At 35.9% G+C, this 17,829-nt stretch overlaps 2 protein-coding genes across 2 annotated transcripts in view; both read right to left on the bottom strand.

Annotated features, from left to right (window-relative positions):
• Positions 1 to 5,056: 5,056 nt before the first annotated feature.
• LOC306961115 (uncharacterized protein) lies at positions 5,057 to 14,378 on the bottom strand (the record flags this gene model as incomplete). Its single annotated transcript, XM_079553731.1, has 3 exons — positions 14,147 to 14,378; positions 11,797 to 12,180; positions 5,057 to 5,964 (listed from the first exon to the last, which is right to left on the bottom strand). The coding sequence occupies exons 1-3, from the start codon at positions 14,301 to 14,303 to the stop codon at positions 5,057 to 5,059; spliced, it is 1,449 nt and encodes a 482-aa protein (XP_079409857.1). The 5' UTR covers positions 14,304 to 14,378.
• Positions 14,379 to 17,224: 2,846 nt separating this feature from the next.
• LOC306961114 (uncharacterized protein) overlaps positions 17,225 to 17,829 on the bottom strand; it is a gene marked incomplete at its 5' end in the record, with an annotated part of 39,174 nt that continues 38,569 nt past the window's right edge. The window contains one exon of the mRNA XM_079553730.1: positions 17,225 to 17,275. The remainder of the gene's footprint in view (positions 17,276 to 17,829) is intronic.

Below are 17,829 nucleotides of genomic sequence, written 5' to 3'. Positions count from 1 at the left end.
AGTGCAGTCATTTATTATATACAGCGACCTAAAAATCTAGATGAGTCCTGGATACTTAGTTCACTGTTTTGTTTTTGTTTGTTGTGACTCGATGTTTGACTTGAAATTTCATCTGGATCGGCTTCAGTTACAGAAATTGAATAACCTTCAATCCCGGTAGTGATGTAGATATTTAAATTGGTGGAATATTCTGCATAATGATTATTAGCACCACACTAAACAGGACGACTGCACCAGGGACATGGGATATTTGTGCTGAGAATAACAAATGTGTGACTTTAAAGTAGGCATTAAAAAGAAATATTATACTATATGTGTCTCATGAACAAAAAAGCTCATTTAGTCTCACACCATGTTTGAAGCCGCTGAACCATTTGGCACATTTTTAAATTCATCCATCATTATTGTTTGTGTATTCTGTGTAGCAACCATTGTATTTCAGCCGGGTTGTGTTCAATTCTTATAGGATCAACTTAGAAAGTGCAACACAGAACGCTTTTTGCAGCACTTTTCAGGGCCCCCACCGTGCCCTGGGCCCTGGGTACACAGCACCCTTTACCCCCCCAGTCCGACGCCCCTGCGTCGGACTTTTTTCAACAAAAATGTGACAAAAATGTGACAAAAATGTGACAAAAATTCAACAAAAATGTGACAAAAATTCAACAAAAATGTGACAAAAACTCAACAAAAATTCAACAAAAATGTGACAAAAATTCAACAAAAATTCAACAAAAATGTGACAAAAAAGTGACAAAAATTCAACAAAAATGTGACAAAAATGTGACAAAAATGAGACAAAAATGTGACAAAAATGTGACAAAAATGAGACAAAAATGTGACAAAAATGTGACAAAAATTCAACAAAAATTCAACAAAAATTCAACAAAAATTCAACAAAAATTCAACAAAAATTCAACAAAAATTCAACAAAAATTCAACAAAAATTCAACAAAAATTCAACAAAAATGTGACAAAAATTCAACAAAAATTCAACAAAAATGTGACAAAAATTCAACAAAAATTCAACAAAAATGTGACAAAAATGTGACAAAAATTCAACAAAAAGTGACAAAAATTCAACAAAAATTCAACAAAAATTCAACAAAAATTCAACAAAAATGTGACAAAAATTCAACAAAAATGTGACAAAAATGTGACAAAAATTCAACAAAAATGTGACAAAAAATCAACAAAAATTCAACAAAAATTCAACAAAAATTCAACAAAAATTCAACAAAAATTCAACAAAAATTCAACAAAAATTCAACAAAAATGTGACAAAAATGTGACAAAAATTCAACAAAAATGTGACAAAAATTCAACAAAAAGTGACAAAAATTCAACAAAAATTCAACAAAAATGTGACAAAAATTCAACAAAAAGTGACAAAAACTCAACAAAAATTCAACAAAAATTCAACAAAAATTCAACAAAAATTCAACAAAAATGTGACAAAAAAGTGACAAAAAAGTGACAAAAATTCAACAAAAATTCAACAAAAATTCAACAAAAATTCAACAAAAATTCAACAAAAATTCAACAAAAATGTGACAAAAATGTGACAAAAATGTGACAAAAATTCAACAAAAATGTGACAAAAATTCAACAAAAAGTGACAAAAATTCAACAAAAATTCAACAAAAATGTGACAAAAATTCAACAAAAAGTGACAAAAACTCAACAAAAATTCAACAAAAATTCAACAAAAATTCAACAAAAATTCAACAAAAATGTGACAAAAAAGTGACAAAAAAGTGACAAAAATTCAACAAAAATGTGACAAAAATGTGACAAAAATGTGACAAAAATTCAACAAAAATGTGACAAAAATTCAACAAAAAATCAACAAAAATTCAACAAAAATTCAACAAAAATTCAACAAAAATTCAACAAAAATGTGACGAAAATTCAACAAAAATTCAACAAAAATGACAAAAATGTGACAAAAATTCAACAAAAAGTGACAAAAATTCAACAAAAATTCAACAAAAATTCAACAAAAATTCAACAAAAATTCAACAAAAATTCAACAAAAATGTGACAAAAATTCAACAAAAATGTGACAAAAATTCCACAAAAATGTGACAAAAAATCAACAAAAATTCAACAAAAATTCAACAAAAATTCAACAAAAATTCAACAAAAATTCAACAAAAATGTGACAAAAATTCAACAAAAAATCAACAAAAATTCAACAAAAATGTGACAAAAATTCAACAAAAATTCAACAAAAATTCAACAAAAATTCAACAAAAATTCAACAAAAATTCAACAAAAATTCAACAAAAATTCAACAAAAATTCAACAAAAATGTGACAAAAATGTGACAAAAATGTGACAAAAATTCAACAAAAATGTGACAAAAATGCAACAAAAAAAGTGACAAAAATTCAACAAAAAGTGACAAAAATTCAACAAAAATTGAAAAAAAAATCATCAAAAATGTGACAAAAATGCAACAAAAATGTGACAAAAATTCAACCAAAAAGTGACAAAAAATCATCAAAAATTCAACCAAAAATTCAACAAAAATACGACAAAAATGCAACAAAAATTCAACAAAAAGTGACAAAAAGCTCAACCAAAAAGTGACAAAAATTCAACAAAAATGTAACAAAATTCAACAAAAATGCAACAAAAAGTGACAAAAACTCAACCAAAAAATTACAAAAATTAAACAAAAATGCAACACAACCAGAATGCATTTGGTTGTGTGTTCCTCCCAAACTGTTCAACTTTTGTGAAAGAGCTCTTGGATGCTCCACAGCACTACTGGCACTGCTGGACCCAAAGTTGAATAGTTTGGGAGGAACACACGACGTCATGTGTGGAGGATAAATGGAACAACACCGCCATCAGAACCCCCTCCCCCCCGTGAAGCCTGGAGCCGGAGCATCAGGGTGTGGGGCAGTTTTGTTTCCTCAGGGCCTGGACAACCTGATGTCATCAATAGAAAGCTGCATTCACAAGTTTATCAAGATATTCAGCAGAAAAACCTTGGACATTCACAACAGTGTGGAATAAGTCAGTGAACCCCTGTATTAAACATCTGGCTGACTCCTCTCCTGCAGCAACAACTTTGAATCTGGGACCATCCTCTTTACAAAACTGTAGATTCAGGCGCTGCACTCACTTATTCCTGCCTGTCCTGTGAATGTTTACATGTTATGGCCAATAAAAATATGATATAATGTAAATGTTTGGGTGGTATTAGTTTAAGCAGACACCGTTTAATCATTCTTGTGATTTTAATAAAGATCAGACCACATTTCACATCATTTCGTACACAAGGCAACTCACTGTCCCACTGTACATAGTCGGCCTAAGCTCCATTCTTGGTGTAATATTGAGCCCTTTTGTGATTAATTTACGAGTTATTTGCACCACCTGCCACTACGCACCGATTTATGTTCTTCCCAGTGGGTGTCCAGTCAAATAGAAAAAGAGATGGGGTCAGATTTGATCTTACTTCCCAGTGGTTCTGAGCCTGATCTGCCCATGGAGCTAAACGAGCAGAGCAATTTTCATGTCCGCAGGTACATGAATGTTTGGAACCGCCCTGAGCTCGTGTGTTCACAGGAAATGGAGTAGCAGCTTTACGGGTTAGGCTATATTGAATCATTTTGTAATTTGGGGAAATTCGCATGGGTGCCCAAAGTTTTGCCTGGGCGCTCCAGCCCGGCAGCACCCACGGGGTCGGCCCCCATGTTTGTGTTTACTATTCCTTTATACAAACGGCCAGGAGCAGGTTCAGGTGCGAGTGTGGGGACGCTCTACTTCGGACCGTAGCAACGCAGCATTTGTAAGTGAATAAACAATGTCAAGCATTTATACATGCGTTTCCAATGACCTCACGCAGCAGCTCTGTCTGTGGAGCTACAGCAGGATTTACTAAAGATCTGCTTCACTCTGAAGACTGAATGAACGCATCAAAGAGGAAACAGAAAACCTTTCTCTGTGATTTTTACAGTTTGTCATGTCAACAGAGTCTCTGTTAGTGTTTAAGCTGCTCAAGACGTTAGCATGCTACCGGTTAGCAACTGTCAATGGCTTCAACACGAGAGCAGAGCTCAGCTCTGACCTCGGTCACATGTTGTATCTAAGGATAGTTGAGTGTAGTTTGGTTCAGGGCAGGGCTGCAACTAACAATTATTTTGGTAATCGATTAATCTACCGATTATTTTTACGATTAATTGATTAATCGCTTGGCTGTGAAAGGTGCATGGAAATTGTATTTTTTCAATTTTTTTTATCGCATAAAGCTAAAGTGGCGCCGCTTAAGGACATGTTGATGGAGTAAACTTAAAGTAAACGTTTGTAGGAGGCTCTTTGTGCTAATTCTGCTTTCTGATTGGACGAGACAAAGACAGATAAGAAATTTACAATGTACAAAACACTGCAGACCCGAACTTTAAAAACAAAGTAGGTTTTCATCCAAAATACATAATTGTCATGTCTTTTTTGCTCTATTTTAGTCTGTGTTTACTAGAAAACGATTAATCGATTACTGAAATAGTTGACAACTATTTTGGTAATAGTTAGTAATAGTCAGAGCTGAGCTGTTGAAGCTACATGCTAACTAGTAGCATGCTAACGTCTTGAGCAGCATAAACACTGATATACTGGTTTCTTCACATAAACGTGCGTCTCTGGGGCCGTGTTTTAACTGTTTTCTTGTTGAGCAATGATTACGAGTACATAAAAATGCCACTGTCAATCAGGTGATTTTCATTTATATCCTGAGGATATATCTCTACTCAGACATGTTACATGTTGTAGTGCTGCATAATTCTACTTCGTAAGTCACATGACTTAAAGGCATGTATAGAGTTGTGGCTGGTTTTCCACATGTCAGAAGGAACTGAAGATCACTTTGCAGTTTAGGGGTTAAGTAAGTATATAATCACTCAAGTAGCTCACTGACATTTTTATTTTGTAAAAGTCGCTTCTGGTTGGAGTCCCCTGTTCACGAACATTAAAAAGTGGAAGAATTGTCCATAAAAGCAGCAAATATCTCACAACTTCTCACGGTGAAAGCACTGACATCTTCATCTTCTCACTGGCTTGCGTGAGTTTTCATTATGTGCTGCTTGAGCGAGGCCCTGACGCGAAAGCCTTTGGCGCAGAACGCACAGACAAACGGCTTCTCCCCCGTGTGCGTCCTCATGTGGATGATGAAGTCGCTTTTCTGGGCGAACGCTTTCTGACAGATCAAACAGTTGTGGGGCTTCTCCCGCCTGTGAACGGCCGAAATGTGGCGGTGCATGTTGTGCTGCTGCTTGAGCCTCAGGCCGCACTCCGGACAGCTGAAGGACTTCTCCTCCGAGTGCGTCTGCATGTGGCGCTTCAGGTGAGCCCTCTGACTGAACTCTTTGCTGCAGATCGAACACCTGACGGGCTTCCTCAGCTGAGCTTCCTGATCAAAACCTCTACCGCAAGCCGAGCCCCTGAACGCTCTATCGTCTGCTTCCGTGGGAGAAATTGGGAGATTGAAAAGCCCCTGGTTTTGCAGGTCAATCATTGTGTTAGTGTTGCCAGAAAAGCTGGCGAAAGACAGAAGCGTGTTTTCATCGTCTATACCTGTGTTCGAGTCCTCTATAAGAACCAGATCAGGGTCGTGTTCGCTACTTTTGGACTTTCTCTTCGTCGCGGGCTCCCAGTCGTCCGAATCGTCCGTTTCTGAGCTGCTGTAATGTCGCTCATTATTGTCCGAATGTAAATCCGAGCTGCAGCCGGGCTCTTCTCCCGAACACAGCTCTCCAACAGGCTCCTCTCTGTGCTCCTCCACTTGCTCTCGTTGAAGGAAAGTGGATTTATCGGTGTTTTCTTCAGACTTCACGGGGAGATCAGACACCGTGAGCTCCACAGGTGGGTCTAGCTCTTTTTTGACCAGAGGTTTTTGCTCCTCTACGATGGGTTCGGGACTCGGGTGGACGTCTGGAGGCACTGAAAGAGGCTGGATAACTGTAAGTGAGGACACAGAGACAAACATTACGGTCATGGGATTCCATTTACAAACATTTGAAGCCACACTGAAGGTTATAAGAGCCAAACGTGAGGCTTAACCTCTTAACCCCCGCCTGAACCGAGCAGATTTACTCACGTTTGGTGTTACTCTAATAAGAACTTCTCGGAAAAATAGTGACAAAACCTAGATGAAAATGAACCGACAATAAGATGATGAAAAAGTGACAAATTGTGACAAAAAATAACAAAAAATTGATTAAAAAAATAACAAAAATGTGACAAAAAATAACAAAAAATTGATCAAAAAAATGACGAAAAAATGACAAAAATGTGACAAAAAATGACAAAAAATTGATCAAAAAAATGACAAAAAAATGTGACAAAAAATAACAAAAATGTGACAAAAAATAACAAAAAAATGATTAAAAAATGACAAAAAAATGTGACAAAATATAACTAAAATGTGACAAAAAAAAAAAAAAAATTGATTAAAAAAATTACGAAAAAATGACAAAAATGTGACAAAAAATGACCAAAAATTGATTAAAAAAAATGACAAAAAAATGTGACAAAAAATAACAAAAATGTGACAAAAAATAACAAAAAATTGATTAAAAAAATGACGAAAAAATGACAAAAATGTGACAAAAAATGCCCACAAAAGAAAAGCAACAAAATAAGAGACAAAAACGAGAATGAAAACGCAACAAAAAAGTGTCAACAACACAGCAATAACGCAAGGAAAAAGGTCCACTTAGATCATATTTTACAGCTTTCATATGGGGAGCTGGCCTATAGGCTGTTAGAAACGTTCAGATTTGGGTAAAGCTGAACTGGAGAAAATGTGCTCGGTTAGGGTGGAGGTTAAGAGGTTAAAGTCTACTGTTGCACATCGGATATCTGAGCCAATACCAGCAAAAATACAATATTGGATTATTTTTAATACGCATAACTCGTACAAATTGATCTGATCAAAACAACTTGTGCATAACTAATGTTACATCAGTTATTCTTCAATATTATTTCATAAAACACAACAAACACTTGGCCACTTCACACTTGGATTTTATTTCATCTCTCGGTTTTGATTAGTTGACGTTAGTGTTAGCATGTTGCCGCTAGCTCTAGATACTGTTGCTAGCTGCAGCGTTTTGCACAGCGATCAATAATAAGGGGATAAACACTAACTCTGCAGTTCTAAGCTTCACACTGGGATATACAGCATTCCCATATTCACTTAGATTTATCTGGTGAAAGTTGTGTTTCTGAAGCGGTAAGAGCCAGAATGGGTTCAGTCGGGTTTTGATGTTGGTGCTGATCCATTTTTTCTTCTCAAAGATGTGACAAAAAAGTGACAAAAATGTAACAAAAATGTGACAAAAATGTGACAAAAATGTGACAAAAATGTGACAAAAATGTGACAAAAATTCAACAAAAATGTGACAAAAATTCAACAAAAATGTGACAAAAATTCTACAAAAATTCAACAAAAATGTGACAAAAATTCAACAAAAATTCAACAAAAATGTGACAAAAATGTGACAAAAATTCAACAAAAATGTGACAAAAATGTGACAAAAATGTGACAAAAATTCAACAAAAATTCAACAAAAATTCAACAAAAATGTGACAAAAATTCTACAAAAATGTGACAAAAATGTGACAAAAATGTGACAAAAATTCTACAAAAAAGTGACAAAAATGTGTCAAAAATGCAACAAAAATGCAACAAAAATGTGACAAAAATGTGACAAAAATTCAACAAAAATGCAACAAAAATTCAACAAAAATGTGACAAAAATTCAACAAAAATTCAACAAAAATGCAACAAAAATTCAACAGAAATGTGACAAAAATGCAACAAAAATGTGACAAAAATGTGACAAAAATTCAACAAAAAGTGACAAAAAAGGAAAAAAAAAAAAAAAAAAAAAAAAACATACAAAAGGTGACACAACACAGCAACAACGCGAGGAAAAAGGTCACTTTTGTGGGTCTTAGCTTTCAAATGAGGTGCTACACAGCCAAAAGAGGACAGAATGCATTTGGTTTAGGCGGGGGGTAAGAGGCTGAGGACGTCTGCAGAATCCTGACGGGTCAAATTTCAGCTCCACCATCTTGGCCAAACAGTTTGTATATCAAGCCACTTTAATGAATGTTCTGTATTTCACTGTATTAAGGGATAAACACTAACTCTGCTATTGAATCCCCCTAGTTCTAAGCTTCACACTGTGATATACAGCATTCCCATATATTCATTTAGATTTATCTGGTGAAAGTTGTGTTTTTGAAGCGGTGAGAGCCAGAATCGGTTCTGATGTTGGTGCTGATCCATTTTTTCTCCTCAAAAATGTGACAAAAATGCAACAAAAATGTGATAAAAATTCAACAAAAAAGTGACAAAAATGCAACAAAAATGTGACAAAAATGCAACAAAAATGTGACAAAAATGCAACAAAAATGCAACAAAAATTCAACAAAAATTCAACAAAAATTCAACAAAAATTCAACAAAAAAGTGACAAAAATGCAACAAAAATGTGACAAAAATTCAACAAAAATGTGACAAAAATTCAACAAAAATTCAACAAAAATGTGAAAAAAATGTGACAAAAATGTGACAAAAATGTAACAAAAATGTAACAAAAACTCAACCAAAAAATTACAAAAATTCAACAAAAAAGTGACAAAAACTCAACCAAAAAATTACAAAAATTCAACAAAAATGTGACAAAAATGTAACAAAAATGTAACAAAAACTCAACCAAAAAATTACAAAAATTCAACAAAAATGTGACAAAAACTCAACCAAAAAGTGACAAAAACGGAAAGTTGTGTTTTTGAAGCGGTGAGAGCCAGAATCGGTTCAGTCGGGTTCTCATGTTGGTGCTGATCCATTTTTCTCCTCACATGACCTTGTGTGTTCCTCCCAAACTGTTCAACTTTTGTGAAAGAGCTCTTGGATGCTCCACAGCACTACTGGCAGAATACACCGTGGACTGTCGGACCCAAAGTTGAATAGTTTGGGAGGAACACACGACGTCATGTGTGGAGGATAAATGGAGCAACACCGCCATCAGAACCCTGCCCCCACCGTGAAGCCTGGAGCAGGAGCATCAAGGTGAGGGGCAGTTTTGTTTCCTCAGGGCCTGGACAACCTGAGGTCATCAATAGAAAAATGCATTCACAAGTTTATCAAGATATTTAGCAGAAAAACCTTGGACATTCACAACAGTGTGGAATAAGTCAGTGAACCCCTGTATTAAACATCTGGCTGACTCCTCTTCTGCAGCAACAACTTTGAATCTTGGACCATCCTCTTTACAAAACTGTAGATTCAGGCGGTGCACTCACTTATTCCTGCCTGTCCTGTGAAGGTTTACATGTTATGGCCAATAAAAACATGATAAAATGTAAATGTTTGGGTGGTATTAGTTTAAGCAGACACCGTTTAATCATTCTTGTGATTTTAATAAAGATCAGACCACATTTCACATCATTTCGTACACAAGGCGACTCAATGTCCCACTGTACATAGTCGGCCTAAGTTCCATTCTTGGTGTAATTTTGAGCCCTTACGAGTTATTTGCACCACCTGCCACTACGCACCGATACATGTTCTTCCCAGTGGGCGCCCAGTCAAATAGAAAAAGAGATGGGGTCAGAATTGATCTTACAACCCAGTGGTTCTGAGCCTGGGGATCTGCCCATGGAGCTAAACAAGCCACATGTACATGAATGTTTGGAACCGCCCCACGCTCGTGTGTTCACAGGAAATGGAGTAGCAGCTTTACGGGCTAGGCTATATTGAATCATTTTGTAATTTGGGGAAATTCACAAGGGTGCCCAAAGTTTTGCCTGGGTGCTCCAGCCCGGCAGCCCCCACAGGTCGGCCCCCATGTTTGTGTTACTATTCCTTTATACAAACGGCCCAGGAGCAGGTCCAGGTGCGAGTGAGGGGGCGCTCTACTCTGGACCGCAGCAACGCAGCATTTGTAAGTGAATAAACAATGTCAAGCATTTATACATGTGTTTCCAATGACATCACACAGCAGCTCTGTCTGTGGAGCTACAGCAGGATTTACTAAAGATCTGCTTCACTCTGAAGACTGAATTAACTCATCAAAGAGAAAACAGAAAACCTTTCTCTGTGATTTTTACAGTTTGTCATGTCAATAGAGTCTCTGTCTGAGTCAGTGTTTAAGCTGCTCAAGACGTTAGCATGCTACCGGTTAGCGACTGTCATCACTCAACTGTCAATGGCTTCAACACAAGAACAAAGCTCAGCTCTGACCTCGGCCACATGTTGTATCTAAGGATAGTTGATTGTAGTTTGGTTCAGGGCAGGGCTGCAACTGACAATTATTTTGGTAATCGATTAATCTACCGATTATTTTTACGATTAATCGATTAATCGCTTGGCTGTGAAAGGTGCATGGAAATTGTACTTTTTCAATTTTTTTATCACATAGAGCTAAAGTAGCGCCGCTTCAGGACATGTTGATGGAGTAAACTTAAAGTAAACGTTCGCAGGAGGCTCTTTGTGCTAATTCTGCTTCTGATTGGACGAGACAAAGACAGATATTTATGAAATTTACAATGTACAAAACACTGCAGACCCTCACTTTAAAAACAAAGTAGGTTTTCATCCAAAACACATAATTTCACTTTTTTGCTCTACTTTAGTCTGTGTTTACTAGAAAACGATTAATCGATTACTGAAATAGTTGACAACTATTTCAGTAATCGATTAGTTGTCGATTAATCGATTAGTTGTTTCAGCCCTAGTTCAGGGCTTTCTCTTGGAAAGGTCAGAGTTGAGCTGTTGAAGCTACATGCTAACCAGTAGCATGCTAACGTCTTGAGCAGCATAAACATGCGTCTCTGGGGCCGTGTTTTAACTGTTTTCTTCTTGAGCAATGATTATGAGAACATCAAAATGCCACTGCCAATCAGTTTTTCATTTATATCCTGAGGATATATCTCTACTCAGACATGTTACATGCTGTAGTGCTGCATAATTCTACTTCGTAAGTCACATGACTTAAAGGCATGTATAGAGTTGTGGCTGGTTTTCCACATGTCAGAACTGGAAGATGACTTTGCAGTTTAGGGGTTAAGTAAGTATATAATCACTCAAGTAGCTCACTGACATTTTTATTTTGTAAAAGTCGCTTATGGTTGGAGTCCCCTGTTCACGAACATTAAAAAGTGGAAGAATTGTCCATAAAAGCAGCAAATATCTCACAACTTCTCACGGTGAAAGCACTGACTTCATCTTCTCACTGGCTTGCGTGAGTTTTCTGAATGTGTTTGTTGAGCGAGGCCCTGACGCGAAAGCCTTTGGCGCAGAACGCACAGACAAACGGCTTCTCCCCCGTGTGCGTCCTCATGTGGATGATGAAGTCGCTTTTCTGGGCGAACGCTTTCTGACAGATCAAACAGTTGTGGGGCTTCTCCCGCCTGTGAACGGCCGAAATGTGGCGGTGCATGTTGTGCTGCTGCTTGAGCCTCAGGCCGCACTCCGGACAGCTGAAGGACTTCTCCTCCGAGTGCGTCTGCATGTGGCGTTTCAGGTGAGCCCTCTGACTGAACTCTTTGCTGCAAATCAAACACCTGACGGGCATCTCGTCGTGCGTTTGCATGTGACTCCTCAGCTGAGCTTCCTGATCAAAACCTCTACCGCAAGCCGAGCCCCTGAACGCTCTATCGTCGGCTTCCGTGGGAGAAATTGGGAGATTGAAAAGCCCCTGGTTTTGCAGGTCAATCATTGTGTTAGTGTTGCCAGAAAAGCCGGCGAAAGACAGAAGCGTGTTTTCATCGTCTATACCTGTGTTCGAGTCCTCTATAAGAACCAGATCAGGGTCGTGTTCGCTACTTTTGGACTTTCTCTTCGTCGCGGGCTCCCAGTCGTCCGAATCGTCCGTTTCTGAGCTGCTGTAATGTCGCTCATTATTGTCGGAATGTAAATCCGAGCTGCAGCCGGGCTCTTCTCCTGAACACAGCTCTCCGACAGGCTCCTCTCTGCGCTCCTCCACTTGCTCTCGTTGAAGGAAAGTGGATTTATCGGTATTTTCTTCAGACTTCACGGGGAGATCGGACACCGTGAGCTCCACAGGTGGGTCTAGCTCTTTTTTGACCAAAGGTTTTTGCTCCTCTACGATGGGTTCAGGACTCGGGTGGACGTCTGGAGGCACTGAAAGAGGCTGGATAACTGTAAGTGAGGACACAGAGACAAACATTACGGTCATGGGATTCCAACGAAGCAAAAGCACCGGATGAAATGATAAGACATTTAAAACGGGATCTCTTAGAGCAGCTTTAGGGATTTTCCAACATAATTCTCCAATAGATTCTCCTGTTTGATCAGTCTCTTACTGACACTTATAAAGCAAACGTGTGGATATTCTCAGCCAGATAACATTGTACACATCCAGTCATCTTAAATGTGATGTTTATAGTTTCACTTCCTTATTGGACACCCACAGGAAGTGACATCGATGAAGGCAAACAATTATAAACTGTTGCCGTGCCGACCATGTTAAGTAAATGGGAAGTGAGTCAAACTGCTGCAGGACTTTACCTTTTATCTATGTCACTTCCTGTCAGCAGATTAAACAATCAGATAAAAATAACCTTTCTGCCGAACAACTGATGCACTTGCAGCTACATGAGTCATATTTTCAAAAGCATTAAGACCTGTCGTGTGTAATTTAACCTCTTCACTCCCACCTGAACGGATCCCATTTTCTCCAGTTTGGCTTTACCCGAATCAAAAAGCTTCTTGGGGAAAGAAGCACCAAAAAAGCCACAAAAATGTGACAAAAATTCAACAAAAATGTGACAAAAATTCAACAAAAAGTGACAAAAATTCAACAAAAATGTGACAAAAATTCAACAAAAATGTGACAAAAATTCAACAAAAATGTGACAAAAATTCAACAAAAATGTGACAAAAATGTGACAAAAATTCAACAAAAATGTGACAAAAATGTGACAAAAATTCAACAAAAATGTGACAAAAATGTGGCAAAAATTCAACAAAAATGTGGCAAAAATGTGACAAAAATGTGGCAAAAATTCAACAAAAATGTGAAAATTCAACAAAAATGTGGCAAAAATTCAACAAAAATGTGACAAAAATTCAACCAAAAAGTGACAAAAATGTGACAAAAAAATGACGAAAATTCAACAAAAATGTGACAAAAATTCAAGAAAAAAATGACAAAAATTCAACAAAAATGTGACAAAAATTCAAGAAAAAAATGACAAAAATTCAACAAAAATGTGACAAAAAATCTACAAAAATATGACAAAAAATCTACAAAAATTCAACAAAAATGTGACAAAAATTCAACAAAAAAGTGACAAAAATTCAACAAAAATGTGACAAAAATTCAACAAAAATGTGACAAAAATTCAACAAAAATATGACAAAAATTCAACTAAAATTCAACAAAAAAATGACAAAAAATCAACAAAAATGTGACAAAAATTCAACAAAAATGTGACAAAAATTCAACAAAAATGTGGCAAAAATTCAACAAAAATGTGGCAAAAATGTGACAAAAATGTGGCAAAAATGTGACAAAAAAGTGGCAAAAATTCAACAAAAATATGACAAAAAATCTACAAAAATATGACAAAAAATCTACAAAAATTCAACAAAAATGTGACAAAAATTCAACAAAAAAGTGACAAAAATTCAACAAAAATGTGACAAAAATTCAACAAAAATGTGACAAAAATTCAACAAAAATGTGACAAAAAGAAAAACATAAAAAAGGTGACACAACACAGCAACAACGCGAGGAAAAAGATCCGTTTTGTGGGTCTGAGCTTTCAAATGAGGTGCTACACATTCGGTTTAGGCGGGTCGTAAGAGGTTAAGGAAAGAAAATTGTGGATCTTCCTCAATAAATAAAATAAATAGAACTAAAATTGATAATAAATGCTGATTCCTGGGTGTGAAAATGCATAAAAAGTGGCATGTATTAATGTTAGCCAGATATAGCCCCCAGATTAAAAACCGGAAGTAAAGGTTATACATTTTCAACCACGCGAGGCTTTGACACAGGGAATCAAAGAACAAAATGAATGATTATACAAACAATACAAACAAGTCAAACCCGCATATATTCCAACACTCAGTTGTATATGATGAACACAGACACTGGTACCTGTTAGCTCTGCACGAGGCTGCTGGAGTAACCTGGATCGCAGAAACTCCTCCTCGTATTCCGCAAAAGTTCGTTCAAAAAGCGCAAAGATCTCGTCTGCCGCCACGGCGAGTCTCTCCACCACCAGATCCCGCAGCGCCTGGCTTTTCAGCGACATTTTTACCGACTGTGGCTCCGAGGCTTTAGCTCAGACACTAGCATCACAAGGCTAACAACAACGCTTCTTCTTCTACGGCGGCGCAGCCCTGACGAGCGCCCACGGCTGCCCCGACGAGCGCCCACGGCTGCCCCTGACGGAGGACGGAGGAACAGCATCACATTCCACACACTTTTATATGTTTTTATTTATTCATTCGTTCATGTGTTTGTTATATTTATTTATTTATTCATCAATTTATTTATTTATTTTCTTGTGAGAGGCATTTCCCACAAAGCATTCTCTAAAATGCTTTGACGTGTAAACAAGCAGCACCCGCCCTCTCTCTCGGTACAGCTGCGCTTTTTGCCTTTTTCTGCGAACTGCATTTATGTTTTGCTGGATACTTTTGTACATCTTTGCTATATTTTCTCATGAAAAAAGTCGATTTTTTAAATGCAAAATGTATATGAAGAGTAACATTTTGTGTTTATAAGGTACTATGAAGGTTAATTTGTGTTTTTATTATCAAGGTGTTTTTTATACACTGAATTTATGTACCTGAATTTTTTGCATCCGTATTTTACCACCATATTGAAAAAAATTCAGCGTATTTTTTTTCGCTGCTGAAAAAAAAAATTCAGTGAAAAAAAAAATTCAGTGTATTTTTTTTCGCTGCTGAAAAAAAAAAATTCAGTGAAAAAAAAAAATACACTGAATTTTTTTTTCAGCAGCGAAAAAAAATACACTGAATTTTTTTTTTCACTGAATTTTTTTTTTCCACTGAATTTTTTTTTTTCACTGAATTTTTTTTTCAGCAGCGAAAAAAAATACGCTGAATTTTTTTCAATATGGTGGTGAAATACGGATGCAAAAAATTCAGATACATAAATTCAGTGTATAAAAAACACCTTGATAATAAAAACACAAATTAACCTTCATACGTACTGTTTTTACACACTAACCACCAAAGCAAAAACATCTTCCCCCGACTTTAGCAGGTATGTGATTATTTGCTTAATAATATTCATCAAATTCATGTTGAGGGCCAGAAGTTCTATGCTGGAGGGCCGGATTTGGCCCCCGGGCCTGACTTTGCCCATCCCTGGAATATACTGCACACAAATACTTTTCACATTTACTATAAAATCATTCCAACAAACTCTGACGTTACATTAACGGTTTCAAAAAAATATTTATTTATTGACTGATTACAAATTCAACTTAGACGTACAATTAATTCAATGAGTCTAAGTAAATTCAGAATAAAAATAAAGTTAAAGGGGGGTATTATGCAAAATGGACTTGTTGCCTTGGCACATTCACGTATTTCTGAGTAATCTGTAAAAACTCTGATGGCGGCCATTTTAGGGATAGGTTTTTGTCACATTTTTGTTGAATTTTTGTCATTTTTTTGTTGAATTTTTGTCACATTTTTGTTGAATTTTTGTCACATTTTTGTTGAATTTTTTTCACATTTTTGTTGAATTTTTGTCATTTTTTTGTTGAATTTTTGTTGAATTTTTGTTGAATTTTTGTCATTTTTTTGTTGAATTTTTGTCACATTTTTGTTGAATTTGTCATTTTTTTGTTGAATTTTTGTCATATTTTTGTTGAATTTTTGACTTTTTTTTGTTGAATTTTTGTCACATTTTTGTTGAATTTTTGTCATTTTTTTGTTGAATTTTTGTCACATTTTGTTGAATTTTTGTCATATTTTTGTTGAATTTTTTTCACATTTTTGTTGAATTTTTGTCATTTTTTTGTTGAATTTTTGTTGAATTTTTGTTGAATTTTTGTTGAATTTTTGTTGAATTTTTGTCATTTTTTTGTTGAATTTTTGTCACATTTTTGTTGAATTTGTCATTTTTTTGTTGAATTTTTGTCATATTTTTGTTGAATTTTTGTCATTTTTTTGTTGAATTTTTGTCATTTTTTTGTTGAATTTTTGTCACATTTTTGTTGAATTTTTGTCACATTTTTGTTGAATTTTTGTCACATTTTTGTTGAATTTTTGTCATTTTTTTGTTGAATTTTTGTCACATTTTTTTTGAATTTTTGTCATATTTTTGTTGAATTTTTTGCTGATGGCGGCCATTTTAGGGATAGGTTTGCCTGAGTCCTCCTAGGAACGCCCCCACCTCCTGGAGACGCCTCCGAGCTTTGGTCACCAGCCGAGTAACCAACCACTGCTCCTCAGCAGAACCCCCTCCCCACTGATGCCACAGACAGCGTGTGGAGGGGGCGTGTCTAAAGGCTCAGAGGTTCTTAAAGAGACAGAGGCCTATTTCAAGACATTCACTACAGCCATTTTGAGAGAGACATTTTATACAAGGCAGTTATTCTAATTTACTGCATTTACAGACCAACAGAAGGTTTGTCATCATTGTAGTGTGATATAGACTGGTGCTATGGGACTGAAAAAAGCAGAATACCCCCTCTTTAAGTAACAATAATGAACAAAATATTTCAACAAAATAATATGGAAAAAATGTTTAAGAAATTCAGGACTTTTTACACAGTAATAATCTTAATAGAACCAGAACATAAACGTAAATTATTATTTTTTTCTTTCCTTTTTTTTGTCTAAATGATAAAGAGCTGAGACACATTCAGGCAACATACACAGCGCCACCTACTGTTCATAGTGTGTGGATTACTAGGCTTTTAACATGAATAAAACACATTTTTTGTTGCCTTTATAGAAATGTAGCGGAGTAGAAAGTAAAAAGTTCTAATACAAATACTAGTTAAGTGAACTCTGCTTCAGTACAGCACTGGAGTAAAATTGCTTTGTTACTGAGAATTTCTGCTTTTTTTTTAATCGATAAATATTGACAGAAATGTTTGAAAGGCTTGATTCGCCTACACTACTAAGACACACGTAAAATCTCCTAAACTTTTGAGCTTTAGAAACAAAAAAGAATCGCGAAGAGAATAAGAGGAATAAACATGGATTACATTAGAACAAATAACAGCTTTACCTGTTTAACCTCTTAACCCCCGCCTGAACCGAGAGCATTTTCTCCAGTTCTCCAGCTTTACCCAAATCCTGTAGGCCAGTGTAACGCCTCATTTGAAAGCTAAGATCTACAAAACTAAATTGATCTTTTTCCTCACATCATCAGATTTTTTTTCATCACTTTTTGTTGGGCAGTCGTCTCATTTTTGTCAAATTTTCGTGACTTTTTTGTCACTTTTTCGTCAATTTGTTTGATTTTTTGGTAAATTTTTTGGTCAATTTTTTGTCACTTTTTCGCTTATTTTTGGTCAAATTCTTATCACTTTTTCGTCCATTTTTTCTCCAATTTTCGTCACATTTTTGTCAATTTTTTGTCAAATTTTTGTCAAATTTTTGTCAAATTTTTTTGATTCTTTTGGTCCATTTTTTGTCACTTTTTTGTCAATTTTTTGTCACTTTTTCGCATTTTTTTTGGTCAAATTCTTATCACTTTTTCGTCCATTTTTTCTCAAATTTTCGTCCATTTTTTGTCAATTTTTTGTCAATTTTTGTCAAATTTTTGTCAATTTTTTTGATTCTTTTGGT

Source organism: Gobius niger, assembly GCF_951799975.1.
Source record: "Gobius niger genome assembly, chromosome: 3".
NCBI lineage: Eukaryota > Metazoa > Chordata > Actinopteri > Gobiiformes > Gobiidae > Gobius > Gobius niger.
This window is presented reverse-complemented; position numbering and strand designations above follow the sequence as displayed.